Here is a 19,537-nt window from a genome sequence, read left to right as displayed (position 1 = left end):
TATGTAGCGTAGGGGAGACCGGGGACAATTGTAACACTTTTAGGATTTTCCAACATTACGTGTTGTTCTCATGGAAATTTCATTTCCAAAGTTTAATATAAAGAAGCCAACAACTCGATAGTTTATATAAAAACTGAAATGGAACTCAATCAACACTCAATCATGGAAATTTTGGGTCGCGAAAATCGCCGCTCAAATGTTACAATCGGCCCGTACCCAGGAGCAATTGTACCACCCATGCGGGGCAATTATAACAGTGTTATTTATAAATAAAAACAAACGAAATGAACAACTAAAACGCGACCACAACTTGTATTATTGCATTAAACTAAAGAAATAGAAGTTTGAACGCTTCCAGGCTACGCCTCATAGCATTTTGGCATTTGAATACAATATCAATCACCCTTCGTGCCTTCTTCATGAGCTCAAAGTCTACAAGAATCACATTCATTCCATCATCTCCCTACACATATTAGGCCTCTTCTACTAAGGTGCTGTTGTTCAACGTGCACAATGGGTTGGACTTTGGATCACCTGCGAAGGTGCGAAACCGACCTGGCTAAAATATTTTTGTTGAATGGGTCGATGATAGTGTAGCAAAATGAGGACACAACATTCTGTGGAGTCAAAGCTAATGGCATTATCCTGTTCTGTACAAAATTAAAATAAATTCTTCACAACAAATGACAAAATGTAGTTGGGCCATGCTGAGAGTCAGGGGATGAGGATTCAGTCATGGACAAGTTCTTAAGTGACCACTGAAGGTTGGCACTCCAAGAGTCGATCAACATGAGAAAGGGTGGTAGAATCACGGAAATAACCGAACCGTAAGATTCACATCACCTCTGCTGTATGACCGTTCCGACAGATAATCATGTTAGAATTGGTATGGCAAGGTATTATCTGTTCTGGTATTGAACTTCTGGCTGTTTCAAGATTCATCTGCAGTAGATAAATGGTTATACCAACATATGAACAAAGATATTCAGCATTGAACAGATATTTTAACGGGGCAAAAGTAACAGAGTGTTACGTTTGCCCCTGACACGCTCGACCATGATTAGTGTCTCAGTATGGTACCTTTCCGGCGATGCAAGTCCTAGTTTTTCTATCATCACGGTAGACTGAGGTAACATTGTTCCAGCTACATATATTACGTTGTAACCACTTGAGGTATTATTCGTCTGAACAAATTATTCCAGATCAGAAAATATTTACTCACAAGTGTGCAAAATTCCGTTTTTTTCAAATTATTTCAGAGTGTCGCGTCGTATCTCAACGTAACTTCAGACATGTTAGGAGAGATAACAACCACATGCTCACACAAAATATCAAGGCGATTTAACCCCCCTACTAGCGGTGAGGTCGATTGTTACATTTGCCCCTAGTTACACTTGTCCCCGGACTCCCCTGTCTTGCTCTTAATGTTGCGTGATTGCGGGTCCATTCAACAGCAGAGAGTCACTATAAATATTCACAAACGGCAAGCTAGATATTTCTAGCAAACGTTTGTAACAAAGCAAGTAACAGTATCTGAGATTGACAAGACGCATGCAGTGGTGGCTCTTGGGGTGGGCGAGGTGGGCGGTTGACCATTTTTTTGGCGTCCTCCGAGGACACTTTTAAAAAAGTCAAAGAAGAGGACAAGTCCTCTTAAAAGAGGACGTATGGTAACGCTATGTTATAATGACGTGAAAATTGATACAGTAAACATATGAAATCGAGATGGACATCGTACGCTTGCTAGATTATTTCCATCAGACAGCGATATCAATTTTATTAATTGGTTGAATAAGTATATCAGTCGTTGACTAGGTAGCGTATTTCGCTCTTGATGTTGTTTCATTACGGGTCAAGCTCACATCAGAGAGACACTAAATATTCACAAAAAGAAAACTGGATATTTCGAACAAACTTTTGTAACAAAAGCAAGTAAATTTTTTGAGATTGTGAAGGTGCATGCTCGTTTAGTATTGATTTCTGATGCTACAAGCGCCATGCATAGAGTGACCTGCGGTTGAAACGCAGTAAATGTCAACCAAAGATATTATAATGACGTGCAAATTGTAATATATGAAAAAGGTTTACAGTGCAGAACCTACCAAGGTTCGTTTGTGAACGTGAACCTCTAAATTTCTGAGATTCACACATAGAACGCGAACGTGAACCTCACGTTCACACCATCCCTAGTTGTTTCCTTCCAGATACCAGTCCAGAACTGTGAGGCTTCGCCTTAGAAATTGAAGTGTTCGGTCGGAACGCAATGGCTTAAAATCCCAATTGCGTGATTACAAATGAGCTGAGAAATGTTGGAGATAGATAGATAGATTTCAGAATTTCAAACTCTCCCGCGGACGCCACTGCACCTGACCTACCATCACGACAGTGACAATTCGACTGTAGGCTGCTGATCGTGCACCATTTCCTGCAGCCAATGATGGTCATGGTCAAGACGGGCGTATCATCGTGAATTATATTTACAGGTTGAGTGTGAGTCGTTACCTCCAGACCTCAGGGAACCCATAGTGTTTCATGGAACACGGTTCAAATTTAATGTTCCCATAATTGCTACAGGAAAACTGTATGATGTGAAATGATTCAAGCTCGTTATACAGATATTTGCCTTTTGCCACAGGTTAAGATCCAGGCCAGGTGTGGTAACCCATGGTCAGCGACAAGGTTCTGAGCGACCCCGCGATAATTTTCGAAATTTTTCGCCATAATCAGATTATTCAGTTTTATCGAACTGTATTGGCAATTGTAACAAGACGGAATATTCGCAGTATGACCTGATGCCATTCGGTAGAGTTACCATATGTCCTCTTTCAAGAGGATTTGTCCTCTTTTTTGACTTTTTCGAAAGTGTTCTCGGAGGACGCCCAAATGCCCTCTTTTTTTGACAATTTTGGTTAATAATGGGGCCAAATTCGACTGAGATACAATAAGTCAGCACTGTAGAAAGGCTCCGGTGGCCGGAAAGTCGACCTTTATTTTTAGTCAGCCACCTGATAATGTCAAATAAAATACTGTCTTTTCTGTAGTTGACCTGTTTTTTTACTCAACCGACCACGAAGTGGGAAAAATTTACCATTTTCTCAGGATTTTCCTCCGGTTTTGCAAGTTTGAAAATATTGAAAAAGTGTCTTTTCAGATTGCAAAAATATGGTAACCCTACCATTGAGGAGCTCTGAGTATAGCAGTGTGCCACCCACGGGTGCCGGACTATTACGCTCCGGCATTTCGGCACCAGCCATCTCTTCGCAAGGACACACCAAGACATGTGTAGTACTATAAATTTATGACCCAAATGCAACTATCTACTCAGTGCGCTCCAGAAAGATTTAAAAGACTACTTCAAGTATTTTCAATACCCTCCCATCTCTTCTTTGTATCGCAATCTTGTGGTGATTTGAAAGGATAAACTCACGCCAACTCTGCTGTAGCTTCAGCACGCAACTGCATAAAAATGCGCACACTTAACTATAGCAGACCACGACCAAGCACATGATAGTAGCTTTATGTATTAAGTCTATGTCTATGTAAACGGAACATATGTGTTGACAAGAATCCGTTACATGTGAAGCGGAGAGCACCAGGCGTGAAATAACATCCACTGGTTTGTGTCATACTGCGGAATTGGGTATATTAGATATATCACACGTAGAAAAAAATCACCTTCACAAGTGCGTGACTCGCACATAAATGCCAGGATCACGGTCAAAGACACAACTAGCAGCAGAGCATTTTGAAATTACGAGACGCAAAATTGACAGGAATCGCAGTCACAAAGTCAAAACGATATCTACACCTCTACAAGGAGCAAAAACATCACAAGATTTCAGGTGGTACCGTGATCGAACACAAGTTAAAGACAATACTGTACAATCGTAGTGAAAAGCCAGTCAATGATATATCAAACAATTACCGCCATGCACATCCAAATCACCAGTGTAATTAACATTCCAGGGTTATTAACCGGGCTAAGCACAATGAATCGAGCGTTCGAATCTGAGTGGAGTATTAAGTATAATGATTAGAGTCAGTGGTAGAGATATATTTATGAAGTACTGAAATTGCACGCTCGTTGCTGCTAGAGTTCATGTATGAGCAATGAAATAGGTATGATAACAAATCATCCTCAATTTGATGTAGAAATGGCATTATATTCTTAGAGGTCGAGTCATATATATCAATACAGCACTGCACTTTGATTACTGCAATGAAATAGGAATGTATGCGTCCAATCTACGATTCAAGAAGGTAACATATCAGTAATATCGGCGCTACAAATACCACAGACGCTATATAAGTATATATATATAATCAGACACTACGAGCCTGTTCTGACACTACAAACATATCATGCCTACGACGAGTACGTTTCGGGTAGCACATAACTGATATCGTCCCACGGATGACGATAGAGGCCTTGTTTCAATCTGCGTTGGTCCAGGTAGTGACCTATGAACCCCATGGACCGGCCTAGCACGAATACTCCGTTGAGAGCGCCGATTTCGATGTATTCCGCGGCTTCCTCGGCCGTGAAACACTCGCAGTTTCGCAGCAGGTCAACGAACGCGACACCGATGAAGCCGTCTACGTTTAGGATGAGGTTTGGTTTCTGCAAACAAACGCAAAGAGAGTGATAGAACCTTTAATATAACCCCAGACGTCGTGTAATGCTACATCAAGTGCATACTGTACAAACTATCAATCTACCTAGTTGACAGCCAACTAAGTACTGGTTCTAGTTGTAGTACTAGTTGCAAATTTTGAACGGGAGTAGTTTTAAAAAAATTAGTTGGCGAACAGCTAGAAAACATGTGTCGTAGTTTGGCCTGAATTGTGATGTCGGTGTTCTGTTGTGTTCATTGCTAGCTCAGTGTCATCACCACTAACAGTGGCGTAGCCAGGAAGTGGGTTTTGGGGGTCGGAATCGTTACCACTTCAAACTAACAACTCTGTCCTTTTGAAATGCCGATTCAATATTTCTCAGCTCGTTAAATCGAATGTAGTTAGTTGCGTATCTTCAAAGTTCTAGTTCTAGCTCTGGTGGCGAGTTTTGATAAGTGAGTAGTTGTAGATATAGCTGCCCATTTTCAAAATCCAGTAGTTTGTAGTTACATTAATAGACTAGTTCCAGTTCTACTTAAACAACGGATTCCCAATCTACTTTACACCGTGGGCTCCCTTTGAAAATTCTAAAAACGGCCCCTGTTTTTTTCATCTCTCGGAAGAAAAGTAAGAAACGTCATTTTCATGGAAAAAAATGTTCTGTGCAGTTATACAAGAGTGGATTTAGAGATGATAAATTCAAAAAAACGTAGTTTTCAAATTTTTCATGGCTTTCTGAAAAGGGCTCATGGCAGGGTTGTAATGACCGAGTCACGATTTATTGGTGATTCGACTTCACTTGAGTCATTTCAAATGAGTAAAATGACTCGACTCGAGTGAATACAGAGATTGTGCATGACTTGAACCAAGGCATATGACTCGAGACTAGGACGGCCAAGACAGACATTTCATAGCAACTTCGAAGAATAGTAAAGTCACCACCTTATTGATATTTCGTCTATCAGTCCTGATACATGGGAAATAGGGCCAGAAACTGTTGGGTCTGAGGAAAATTGCGATATTATGAATACGAGCCATTCTATATCACTCGAGCAGAGTTGAAAAAAGTGTAATGAACCGGATTGAGCTCAAAACTTAACAGTGAACACAATCACTTGGACTCGGACTCGACCCTCTACTCACTGACTTGGATCCGGTGGTGAATTGAAAACTTGACTCGAGTCAAAACTATAAAGGGAGATTGACTTGTGACTCGGGACCTTGTGACGTCGTTACAACCCTGGCTCATGGGCCTTCGATTTCGAAAAGTATTTTTGTAAAAACTAGTTACTTTTACACTTTGGATTTTGTAAAGTGAAAGGTTGTTTTTTTGATGCCTGCGTCACGTTGCTAATAAACTGTCATGACAACCGTGCGAAATAGCACCCAAATCCCGCTAACTATCTGACTATCTATTTTCGAAAATTGCAAATATCTGTAGTGATTCTAGTTGAAAGCTTAGTCAAGTATTTGAATACCACCATCATCTACTTCCGCTTGAAGCTCTTGCAAGGCAATAGTTTCGAAGTGTCCTGGAAACTGCTACTTCTAATTCTATTTGAGTGGAAATTAAGGGGTACAGAATGTGCATATACATTTCAATAATATATTCATTATGTCAATATATTATAACCTGAAGCTTTTCGCGCTGGCAACACTATTCATGGCAATCGTCAAGAAGAGAAGAGTTTCAAAAACTTCCATTGAACTACATATCATGCATCTAGTTATGACGATATTAAATCCGAAATTGGAGTATTGGACGGTAAAACTTCAAAATGTTCTGGTCAACATATCACTTTCGAACGCAACAAATCGACAGTAAACGAGACTCCCGTACCTTGGCAGTGGTGACTTTCTCTACTTCGCGGGCGTAGTCCAACAGTGGCGTGCACGGAAAGTTTGCCTTCACAAATTCTTGCAAAATAACCACGCGCTGGTCTGGGTTGTTGATCTGGAACGGAGGTTGAGTATTGGAGCTGTGTGACAATCCTTCTAATCCAATTTGGAATAAACTGTCTACCTATCATTCTAATTCGAATTTAATTTGAAAAAGCTGCAGATTTCTAGCAGAGTTGTAATGCCTCGAGTTATGACTCGACTAGAGTCACGATTTTCTGACTACTCGACTTGACTCGAGTCATTTACTCAAAATACAGATATGACTCGACTCAAGTCGATCTGCGTATTGACTCGACTTGGACTCGAGTCATTGCGCATGACTCGAGACTCAGACAGCCAAGACCGACATTTCATTGTAATTTTGAACAATAGTAAAGTAACCACACTATTGCGATTTCTTCCATTAGTACTGGTACTTGAAAATGCGACCAGAAACTGCTAAAAGTGAGGAAAATTAGTATATTATACATGCAAATCATTCGATATCACCAAACAGAGTTATAAAAAGTGGGTTTACGAGACTTCAACTGGAAACTGAGCAGTCAGCACAGTGAATTGGACTCGGAGTCGAGTCATAATACCATGAATCGGACTCGAACCTCTGCTCGATGACTTGGACTCGGACTTGACTCAGTGGTGAATTGAAAATGACTCGACTTGACTCGAGTCAAAACTATAAAAGTGAGATTGACTTGTGACTTGGTTCCAACCCTGATTTCTAGTTTATCATCTACTAACTGAGCATTACCGATTTCACGCGATGCCCGATTCCCATGATGAGCTTATGTTTCTTCCTCATATCGTTGACAAACTCCACGGGCAACAGACCCTTGTCGTAGGCTTCGCTGAACTGCTTAGCCGCCCCGTCTAGCGCGCCTCCAAATCTGTCTCCCTGTAAATGATGCAGATTTAAAAACGGGCCGATGACAAAAAACGGATCGCGGCCATACAATGGTGAGAAGTCCAGACGTTAGCGATGAGATCAAGTCTTTTCCCGCTCTGGCGCAGACGATCGTGTTGTGCGCACCTGCGAGATAGTTCAAAATTACGGGACTTGGTGAGGCTATATTCAGGGCTGGGAGAAAATCATGTGCCTTAGTGATTCGATTATGAGTCGAATAGTAGAGTTCAGAGTAACACTCATTACGATGTCAAACAGTATGGACAATGTGGATACAGTAAAGCAGATAGTATTTTTGGTTTATGTTTTCATCACCCTTAATAGAAATTGTCACACTAGGATTCCCCAATCAGATTGTTAGGTGGCCTTGAAAATGCTGCACACCTAATTTGGCTCGATTGCAACCCAATTTAGTATAAAAGAAATAAAAAAAAATTTGAAATTTCACTGTCAACCTCAATAAGTTGTTGAGTTGTTTGCAAAACGAATTTGACGCAATTCCAACCTTTAAAAGCAAACTTATTAAAGTGTTTCAATAATATGTCTTGGATTAACCCTTTGTAACCGGCCGGCCTACTGACCAAGATTTTACTGCATCCACAAAAAAAAACGATAAAATGTCATCCATATGGCTTGAATCGACGCCCAATATATTGCCGTAAACCTGAAGTAGCCGCCTAGCGGTCTGAGATACTCTCACGGCTCACACGCCAGAGGGAATAGCGTTATGCGAGAAAATGTTCTCGATTTCTTGAAAATAAAATACAATTTTGTTCTTCTATATCTCCTGACGTCATACCTAGGTCCTCTCTTGGTATATGACCACCTGATTGCCTTCCGCATGAATCTATGCGTTCCAACGAGACATTACACGCTACTTTAGCGTTTCATAGCCCAGCGCTACGAACTGGCAAAGGTAGAGATGGTAAGCACAATCACGCGGCCGCTGCCGATGAGTAATCGATTACGTTATCTCGTATTCTCGCTGAAGGCAACGCGCGTCCAGCCCTACATAACATAGTAACTGCCTTGGCAATTTTGCCTGTCGTATATATCTTCATGCTATTGAAGTGTTATCAACCCCAGTTGCTTGTTATATGTAACTTGCAACTGCAAAGGATCCGTAAGTATACACATATTGCCTTATTCGACACTGCCCAGTGCCCATATACGCTCGAGAAGTCATTTCATGTGATACATTATTGCTTTATTTCACATCAATTTGAACTGTATTCTACACGGCTAATGTTCCATGTATGATCAACAGTGGTCATAGAAGCCAACAGTAACTTCGTGTGCCATCTAAAACAGATATATAACTGCCTCTACATGATGTTGTTATTACAGGCTCGGGTACCAAAATAGCCTAACTCGCACGCTTATTTGTTGCAGTGCTGGTGTTGGCTTTCTTATACAAAACTAAGCTCCATGATAGGGATATTGATGAATATGCCAGGTTAATGGCTATCCATATGTACAATTTGCTATTGCCTGAAGCAATTATACATCTGTTTGAAACCGCAACGAGTCAGGTGATCTTACGCAGCCATGATTTTCACGTAATAAAGGTATGCTTCTTTCACGTCAATTCGAAACATCTTTTACGTGCTAATCTTCGATACAAGGACTTTCATAGAATAGTATGACCAACAACAAGTCATAGAAGATAACTGTAATTGGTTATATGACGTCTAGAACGGAAGATACAATGGTTTATATTTCAGGCGGTCATTCACGCGAACATCATTACAAATTCAATTTTGCGGGAAACATTTTTGCGTGTTCAATCTGCATTTCAAGCAGGATATACATTGCAACAATAGGTTATACATGGTCTGATGTATGCGTATTTATAAGAGCTATCCATACAAACCGATTGCAATAGTTTATGACCAATACAGGTATAGCTATCTAGGATTAAAGACCGACTCCTCTGTGTTAAACAGTCGCGGTCTAGTATACTAGACCGCCGGTCGCAAAGGGTTAACTACCATCAATGCTGTTTTTGCAGATCCAAAACTTCTAACTGCAATAACTTCGCTTCTACAGGTAGAACGTGAGAAAAAAATGTTGTGCATCGTTTTTTCAGGCAACTTAACAATTTCATGGGATGGACAGCAAAATTTCTAATTTTCTGCAAATTTGTTTCTAATAAATTGAAAAAATTTGAATGGGTCTGCGTCGGCTTCTACTGGTTGGGTTCGAGCCAAATTTGTTGTGAAGCGTTTTCAGGCAAACTAACAGTCAGTAAATCACCGAATCCGGAAGAAATGTCATTGCGATGTCACACTGACAACTCGGCAAAATTGCCCCTGTATTTAGGGTGAACAGGATTTATCTTCGAAAATTACACCCATTTACAGTTTCATAAATTACACTGGTCAACACATTTTTTTAGGCAGACAAAGTAAGAGTGGTTTTGGGAGTTCTGAAGGGCACTGATTCCGATTATGACCTTGGTTTTTTCAAATTGGCTCTTGTTGTGGAGATAACCCATGGGGCTATTTTGACCATGAAATCTTCCATTTTCGCGATAATGACTAGATAGAAAATCGGCTCAGTCGTACTATGAGGTTTAGAAAATCAATCTACTTGTTATTTTTACACACAGAAGACTCTTTTAAATCAAAATACAGCAACAGGACTATATTTAGGGGTAATAGCTTTATCATAGTTACAGATTTTCACGGATATCATGTACAAATTGTACATAAATAAACTCCAGTCATGTACATAAGTATTTACCTTGATACTCAAATAACGTGGCATTAATTCAATCAGTTTTACGTCAACCAGCTATCGTAAAGTTGAAATAATCAGTTGGAACACAATATTATTGATATATTTTAAATCACAATTGTTTTTTGTAAGATTTTCGCCTGTCAGCTATTTAGTGCAGTTTCTTGAAAGTTTGCGGCAATGGTCTGACATAATATGTTCAATTGTTCATCTCATCTGCCCTGATATCTTTCTTTTGTTGTTCTAATGTCTTTTTGAATTCGAATTCGAATTTTCGGACCAACTGCTTGTGGTTGGGTGCTTTATGATCATTTAAAAAGTTTTATTTACTACATCTTAGGAGAAATTACATGCAGTGAACTCCTGCTTAATGTGAAATTGGAATCTTTCATCGGTATTCGAATATACCAGATACCAGATTTAAGCTTCTCGTTTTATAGGGTTACTTGATATACCCACTTTTGTTGACTCAGCGGAAAATTATCCATTTACCAGTCGAAAGAAAGGAGACGCATATGAGTATTGTAGTTGAGCCTTCCCAGAGCAAATTTTATAGTTTTATACTCATCTTTAATCTTGGTAGAATGACCAATTGATACGGGAGAATATGTATTTCTGTTGTGCAAAAGTACAAATTTTAGGCTTGACAAACTGCTTTTTCTACAAACAAATATTTCGCATCATGTCATGTTAATATTGATAAAATGACTTGAAATGACATGAGGGTTCTTCATAGTCAATAATCTATTTATGCGCAGTATAAAATTAGAAAAAACTACGATTTTCTTCCTACCAAGTGAAATATTTAGGGGCAAACACAGTAAATTTTGGGCTTTTTTAGAGGTGTAAATATCTCCTGACAAAGAGCCAATCTGACAAAACTAATGTGATATTCGTAATCAGCAACCTCGAAAATCCCAGAAACAGCTCTCAGATGTTCTGCCTAAAAACATTTTTTTCATTTTGTTGACCAGTATTATCGGTGCTCATTTCACGTTAGTCGCCAAGATGGACACTGAAACCAGACCATTATTTCAAATGCATTCGATGTAACTTTGACACGCCTTGGCAGGGTTGTGACGACTCGACTCGAGTCACGATTTTCTGATGACACGACTTGACTTGAGTCATTTTCTCATTTCATTTCATTGTAACTTCGAAGAATAGTAAAGTACCCACCCTATTGGGATTTCGTCCATTGGTACTGGTAATTGAAAATGAGACCAGAAAGTGCTAAATGTGAGGAAAATTAGTATATTATAAATGCGAACCATTCGATATCAACAAACAGAGTTATAAAAAGTGGGTTTAACAAGATTTCAACTGGAAACTGAGCAGTCAGCATAATGACTTGGACTGGGACTCGAGTCCTAATACCATGACTCGGACTCGACCCTCTGCTCAATGACTTGGACTCGGACTTGACTCGGCGGTGAATTGAAAATGACTTGACTTGAATCGAGTCAAAACTATAAAAGCGAATTTGACTTGTGACTCAGAGCCTTGTGACTTGGTTACAACCCTGCGTCTTGGATATCAATGTTACTAACGTACAAGTTGACGACGGTACTTCTACTTCCACTTCAACCGCTTTTAGCAATTGGACAATCGAAGCAGCCGTCCCGCAAAACCTGAGTAATCGCACAAACCTGAAACCGCGGGCCCGTGGTCGGCAGTCACCATCAGACAGTGCTCCAGGAACTTACAAGCGTACGGCGGCAACCTGCGATGAAGGGTTTAGTTAATGTTATGCTACAGGGTTGTGATGACTCGAGTCCGATTCAAGTCGCGATATTTTGATGACTCGACTTGACTAGAGTCATTTTTTCTAACGCGTAAAATGACAAGACTCTCTTCTACAGTGGTTTTGAAACTGGGGGGGGCGTGAGAGCATTTGAAAGTGGGTACGGAGTCATAAGTAACTGAAATTTTTTCGCGCTTGGCGCGGTTTACCTTCACCTCATAGTTATTACTTAGTCTATTGTCCGAATTTCATGTTTTAGAATTCTCTCATCCTTTGTGATTGCTAGCATTCCGATTGCTCTCTTTGATATTTTGTAATACAACAATAAGAGGGGCGCGAAATTTTTCACTATCACAAAAGGGGGCGTGTCTGAATGTTCGAGAACTACTGCTCGACTAGCTGACTCGGACTCGGGGGGGAATCAAAAATGACTCAACTCGAGTCAAAACTATAATAAAAGCGAGATCGACTAGTGACTCGGAACCTTGTGACTTGGTTACCATCCTGTTATGTTCGCACATTTGCGTCGGTATCGTTAGACTCTTCGCTGCATTTTCAAAATGCGCAGCTAGAACTAACAAACTTTAAGAATACAGAACTAAGTAGATTAAATTCGGGGCAAAGACGTAGGCCAGTCTCCGCCAATTGGAGATGTAATCGGGATATCAAAAGGGAAAATAATATATTCTAAATGCGCAACTAGAACTGCAACTACTCACTTTTCAAAATACTAGAACTAGAACCAATCAAAAAAACAGTAGTTGAACGTAAACAAACTAAGTTTGTAGTTTGTGCCAAGTCTCACAGGACTAGTAATTAAACAGTGCCTGTGTCATAGTAATAATGCTATTCAAGATTGAGCATACTGGATTCTTATTGGAATTCCGTCGTGAACTGTTACTGTTTTACAAAGAACCTAAAATGCAAAGGTTATTCTCCCAAAAACTACCTTTTCTGAAACCACAACAGTCCCAGAACACCGCCGATACCCAGATCGTCCTTGAACACTTTTGAAATGGGCATGCCGGCGTACAACAGCTCCTGCCCGCGTTCGTCCGAGATACTCGTCATGAAAGAGGCGGGCTTTCTGATCAGGCCAAGTTCCTAAAGTGACACACACCGTGTGTGGAAGTTATTGCCTGCACTACATAGCGAAGCACTCAAACTCACCCTAGCCCAAGAGTAGTCCATGGGAACAGTGGGTGGCGGTACTTCTTCGGCCGGCACAATCACACCTTTCTTTACCAGATTGTCATAAACTTCCCTGTCAAAAGTCGAAATAGAATTGTCAAAAAATTGATTCTTCACAGTTATTTTGGCCGGATTTGTATCATATTTGCCAGTGAATTCGGCAGTTCTCGAACTTGGCATAATAATTGCAACAACTCATATTCATATTAAAAGGGTGCATCGATATAACATTAATAGGTTAGTAAATAAGTGAATTTTGTTATATGACGTGAATTCGGTAATCGGTAGCCTATGTATGTGTCAATGCATTCGGGCTGTGGGTTAGGGGTTATAGGTTAAACTATGGGTAATATTTGGGGCCGGAAAGTATAAAATTGACCGGTAACCAGACGAGTTTACACAGTTTTCTAGCCGTTTCTGTACTTGGGCATACAATTTTCCAATTTCAATCGACTTTTGAGCAAATGTCGTTTAGTATCAGGTTTGGAGATGGACCCGTCCGACTGAGAATTTTGGCTACTAAGGAAAAATGTGCGAAAAATCGAGATGACTTGTGACTCGAAGGCACCGACTCGTATGTTCCCAGCACAAACAAACCAAAAAGATCATTGCCATTCGCCTACTTGATCAGGATATTCAATTCGTCGAAGCTTCTCGGTACAAAAGCGCCAGCTTCCGATAAAGCTTTGTTCTTTGCGACTGCTGTTTCGTTCTCCTGCCCTGCGCAAGCGCCCGCGTGTCCGAACTGCACTTCCGACGTGAACATGGTGGCGCACGTGCCTGTTCGTAAAGATATCAACTGGATTGACAGCAGGTATTGCTACTTTTTAGAGTTGCAATGACTCGATTTGCGATTTTTGGTCACTCGACTTGAGTCATTTTTTCAAACGCATAAAATGACTCAACTCGAGTCAATTTTTGTACTGAATCGACTTGTACTAGAGTCATTGTGCATGACTCGGACCAAGTCATATGACTCGAGACTAGGACGGCCAAGACAGATATTTCATTGTAACTTCTAAGAATAGTAAAGTCACCACATGATTGGTATTTCGTCTGTCAGTCCTGATACTTGGAAAATAAGGTCAGAAACTGTCAAGACTGAGGAAAATTACGATATGATGACTGCGAGCCATTCGATATCACTCGAGCAGAGTTGAAAAAAGTGGGTTGAAACAAATCAGGAACTCGAAACTGAACAGTAAACATGGACTTGACTTCGACTTGGACTCGACCTCGAGTCAAAATACTAGGACTCGACCCTCTATACACTAACTTGGGCTCGACTCGGTGGTGAATTGGAAATGACTAAACTTGACTCGAGACAAAACTATAAAAGCGAGATTGACTTGTGACTCGGAACCTTGCGACTTGGTTACAGCCCTGCCACTACTAATAAATACTGTTGATGTCATAGTAATCTCAGCGTTAGTGGACTATTGTCCCATTTACTGCTATTAATCCGTTCAAAAATTACTTTTTTGAAATTTTACATGATGCTTGATCAAATTGTTAGGATGCCTAAAAAACACAAGTATTATCAAAAAATTATTGTTGACAATATTTGCTTTCGAATCGCCTGCATTTGTCGGTAGGCCAACATATAATTATTTTGAGATAAATTTGATCTTTTTAGGTTCACCATACACTAATCACCAAGCTAAAAGGCTGAGATCAACTGACGCAGACTAATTCAAAGAAAAAAATACGCCGAACCAAGCCAAAAAAACCAGCAGCCTTACCGGTGCACCAAGCCACTATCGGCTTTGAGATTTTTCCAGACTTGATAGCGTCGCAGATTTTGTATTCTTCGGTTCCGCCAACCTTTAATAAACGAACTTCATTTTACCACTTTGACAACGCAAATCACAAAGTCGATATCACCTCGCCGAGAAGCACCAACATTTTGACGTCCGGATTTCGCTCGTATCGCATGATGTGTTCGATGAATGTCGTGCCTGGGTATCTGCGGGAAAGTTTCACGACAATATAGTTACTAGGGCTGTACAGAATGATTCAGGTAATGATTCCAGTGATTCAAGCCGAGTAGTAAAATATGAGTTTTTCGAGTACTGAAATTTTATGACCCCAGACATTTTTTTCCAATTTCCAATCCAACCCTCCGCAATAAAATTTGGCAAGGCTTCTCCAAGTAGGGAATTTCTATTGGTGCAAAATAAAACGCACCACGTTCGGTAGCGAAGACTCGTGTTAAGAAAACTAATGGTTGTAGAGGATGCTCATCATTTTTCTGGACAGACTTGAATCCAAGGTTGAGTTAAATAGTTAAATATGTTTGTATACTCTTTTAACTTTAACAGTCATTGCGTGTTTTCAAATGTTAAGATCACCAGAGCGATATGCCGTATTAACGGACAAGTAATTTGTTTCTTTTGGTGCACCCAATATCCCCGGGATGTCTGACGGTAGACATAAAAAATAGTCTCTTACTTCCACCCCCAATCTTGGTTATCCAGAATTCAGAATAAGTTTTTTCCGTATCACCCTAATACTTTACTGTCGATTTTCGTAGTGCCACATGCTTAAATGCCGGGCAAACTTACTGTCACTGACCACCTCTGCCAATGAATGACGCAATTATGCCTGCAAGAGTGCCAGCATACTCAATAAAACATTACCGGGAACATACTTATCGCCTCCGATAGCAACTCCCTCATGTACGCCATCCGTGTTTCGCGATATGATATTGTTCAATTCGTTGGACATGCCTCCGCTTCGAGACACATACGCCACACTGCCAGGTCTGTACAACTTGGACGCCAGAATGTTGTCCATCATGCCGCCGGTGTTGCCGATTTTGAAGCAGCCGGGCTTGACTCCGCCCACCTAAAAAGAGTGCATGGTATCGGCACTGACCACGGTCTATTTCAGGCGTTCCCAACCTGGAGCCTTCAGGGGGTCATGAAAAAATTTGAAAAAAGTTATCATCTCTATTTCGTATAAATATATTCGGCCCGTGAAGCAATTCTGAGAACATTGAAAAATGCTTATATTATCCGGCACATACGTAACAAATCTTGAGATATTTTTGTAGGAGATGCTTCCATTAAATAATCCCCAAGACAGAAAATGTTGTGAATGTTCGTAAGCCACATTATAACCACCCGGCTGGCGTGTTGTGATTTAACTCCAGATACCATTAAAAACAAGTCGGTGGAATTGACGGCCAATTTCGAGAAAACTGTAAAGTGCACAATGAGTTCATAGTTTTACGGGAAAATGGACCAAAAAGTAGTTATTCACAGATGCGAAAACGGCAATTTGGAACTGCTACCGTAATTTTCCGAATATATTAGGCCGCCATGTATAATACGCACCCTCAAAATGACGTGTAAATTCTGTACCCATGTACCGTACGCTGTACGCACCCTGCATTCGCAGCACATGAATAGTTATGTTTTAGTATTTGATGTCATTCTGTTTTGCGATGTCACTGTTGAACAATCATGACATAACGATCGCTAATCATTATACACTTAACGGCATTGTCTGTAAACGATAGTAGATAGCAGCGAAAGCCTGCGAGGCCCGTGTCGCGATAGTTCAGGCCAGCAAATCTTGCGCACGAAGGCCTATTAAAGATGCGATTGCTTAGGCCAACGGTTATGTCGTGCGCACCAGGCTTGTTGGAGACGCAACTGTAGTGTTTAGGCCAGCGATTACTTCTTGCGAACATTGCCTGTTGTATATGCGATTGTTCAGGCCTGCCGTTGACGCGATGAATTAGAGAGGATTGCCGCGGGCGCCTGCAGCAGTCAATGACCCAATTCCGCTGGAGTGCAAACAGCATGAGACATGGAAAATTACGGTATATGCATGAAGAACACATTAGTTTTATAAAAAAAATACATTGTCCTACTGCTGTACAACTTCCGACTGAGAAGGTCCCTGGCCTTCACAAAAACCCGAATCACGATCTTCCAATAATAAAACAAATTCCAACGTCCAAGATTACAGTTAAATCTATTACAGTCCTCTCAAGTCATACGCAGGGCCAACACCGCATCACGACTAAAACAAAGGGAGCATAGAAATATGCCAGCTTATATTGTCGTTGGAGCCACTGTTTTGGTGGTTCATAACTGTATTCAATCTGACAATTTTGCCGATGCGATTGTTGGCGAATAAATGTGGTCAGAATATAACCCTATGATCCGTGATATGCCGGTAAGGTTATATCATAATATGTAAATTGCACATGTACATTGTACATACGCTAGATAATAAGTCAAGTGTTCAAACGAAAAACGAGGGAACATTTTGGAATCATTTGATTGGTCCGAACCTGGTAACTGCGTAGCAATCTACTAAGTAAAGCCTGTTCAACTCACTGTGGCAGGGCCGATGATTGAAACCCCTTTCTCCTTGGCCATCTTGATCAGCTTTTTGGTGCCTGCTTCCGGAATTCCTAGACAGATCAAATATTGTGTAAGCACACAAATCGAGGTACCGTACGATTTTATGCAAAGTTCAGTCCGAGTGTCATAGGCAGGGCAAATGTAAACATGTAACTAATACCTCAATAAGAACTCAGAAACCATTAGTTGCCATTTCATGTAGGGTAGTAACAGTTTAATGGATGGCAGACTTTTAATGATGAGAACAACACTGATTCCAAAAATTGATATTACTCATTGTAATCATACTTTTGAGTCAGGATTTTGCATAAAACATGACTTGATTTATCACATTTTGACTGATCCAGATAAAAGACTGTCAAACCATCATTTATTGTCTCACGGTGACAATTTTTCACAAACCAATATAATTCAAAACCTGTGTCGTGTCAAACTGCAGTTACAGATATATCAAATATATTCACAATTCACAAATATCTACATCGAATTTAAAAATAATTATTTCACATCTGCTATACGGTAAGTACCTTACGAAATGATACTTAAACATGAAACTTATATGAGAAAACACTCGGTCTGCCACACGGACGTGACTGGTCACAAGGGGGGTTTCTTCAGCCTATTATTAAACCATTTGTTAATTAGTAGCCTACACAATATTTGATATTGCCTTTGAAAGATATCTTCCACATTTGTGCTGTTTACAAAATTGACGGTACCGTACACCAAATACCAACTTCAATATCTACTGTTGGTAAAGATTACATAGCTCTAGTTCAACCGAGTCTCAATTCGCATCTCTAGATTTCCAAGAGTAACAACGGGGCCTCAACCCCTGGTGTGGTTCAAGGATACCCAGAAACTTTATGGGTTCAAAGAATTACTTCTCAGTCACCAAACTGTTGTAAAATAATTGGTATAGTATCAGACAGAACCGAATACCATACAGTCAATGACATACAAATAATTGACTCCGTCATTCAAATATTCTCGTAAAAATCCGGACGCACACTGCGAACACACTCTTGACTGTCAACTATTTCTTGTAATGATTAATCTCGTGTGTGTTTGATTGGGATTGTACCGTAATTTACAAGTCATGGCAGAGGCTGGGCACAATGATAGGTCAAATCTGAATTGAGTGTTAGGCCTAGTGAGCGATGGCTTTTCAAATACTGAACTTATATATGCAATGAAATAGGCATGCGCCCCTAAACGGTTGGTACCGGCTGGTTTTTCCGAAAAAATTTGCATCACTTTTCAAAACCGAAAAACACGACCTTAATGGGATGTGAACCCAGTAAGTAATATACAGTTGGATTCAGAATTTCAACGCCTAACCAACTAGGCCACGAAACTAGTCGAGAGCAAGCCACACTGCGGGTCAGACTGCGTGTTTATGGTGAAGCGCTCTACCATGTTTTGATAGTATCAATGGAATTAGTTCAGCAAAAGCGGTCACTTGTTCGAAAGAAGATATCGCTGTCGCCATGAATAGCGCATACTTATTCGCAATAGGTATACGTTGTGGACTCCAGAAGTAACTAACAAAAACTTGTCTCTTTCTACAAGGTTAACTAGTCCTTTTGATTACATACAGGATACACGCATGGTTGCCTTGCTCTCATCCAGCTTCGTGGCGTGGTTGGTCAGGAGTTGAAATTCTGAATCTAACGGTATATTACTTATTGGTTTCACATCTCATTAAGGTCCTGTTTTTCAGTTTTGAAAAGTGAAGCAATGTTGTTTGGAAAAAGCAGCCTGTACCAACCGGTTAATGTGATGTAGGCACTCAAATCATTAACATAATTTGAATTGATCAAGACTACACATTAAGATTACAGGAGCAACATATAATATAACATTTAACCATATCACTGTTTTAAGATTATGTTGATGCCCAGGATAATTATGTTGATACGATGCTCCGAGTTATATACAGCAGGAAATGACCATTATCACGCTGGATAGCGTCACTATTCCCAGGATTGGAGTAATCAAGCTACTTTCACTGTGCGTCAGTGGCAAGGATATGGATTTCAATGACCCACACGAGCCTTGATTTCG

The 19,537-nt window shown here is 40.3% G+C and overlaps 1 protein-coding gene across 2 annotated transcripts in view; it reads right to left on the bottom strand.

Moving 5' to 3' along the window:
- Positions 1-3,505: 3,505 nt before the first annotated feature.
- LOC145442289 (ATP-citrate synthase-like) overlaps positions 3,506-19,537 on the bottom strand; it is a 36,412-nt gene continuing 20,380 nt past the window's right edge. For both annotated transcript variants that reach the window (XM_080320184.1, XM_080320185.1), the window contains 12 exons: positions 17,444-17,520; positions 15,742-15,938; positions 14,976-15,057; positions 14,834-14,915; positions 13,715-13,871; positions 13,071-13,164; positions 12,850-13,004; positions 11,806-11,879; positions 7,467-7,543; positions 7,265-7,408; positions 6,455-6,568; positions 3,506-4,621 (listed from right to left, as the gene is read on the bottom strand). In XM_080320184.1, the coding sequence (XP_080176310.1) occupies positions 4,367-4,621; positions 6,455-6,568; positions 7,265-7,408; positions 7,467-7,543; positions 11,806-11,879; positions 12,850-13,004; positions 13,071-13,164; positions 13,715-13,871; positions 14,834-14,915; positions 14,976-15,057; positions 15,742-15,938; positions 17,444-17,520 (1,508 nt within the window). In that variant the 3' untranslated portion in view covers positions 3,506-4,366. The remainder of the gene's footprint in view (positions 4,622-6,454; positions 6,569-7,264; positions 7,409-7,466; positions 7,544-11,805; positions 11,880-12,849; positions 13,005-13,070; positions 13,165-13,714; positions 13,872-14,833; positions 14,916-14,975; positions 15,058-15,741; positions 15,939-17,443; positions 17,521-19,537) is intronic.

This window comes from Botryllus schlosseri, chromosome 7, assembly GCF_051294905.1.
Source record: "Botryllus schlosseri isolate E-star chromosome 7, Bs_hap1, whole genome shotgun sequence".
In the NCBI taxonomy this organism is placed as follows: domain Eukaryota; kingdom Metazoa; phylum Chordata; class Ascidiacea; order Stolidobranchia; family Styelidae; genus Botryllus; species Botryllus schlosseri.
Note: the sequence above shows the minus strand (reverse complement) of the source record. Positions and strands in the feature narration are given on the sequence as shown.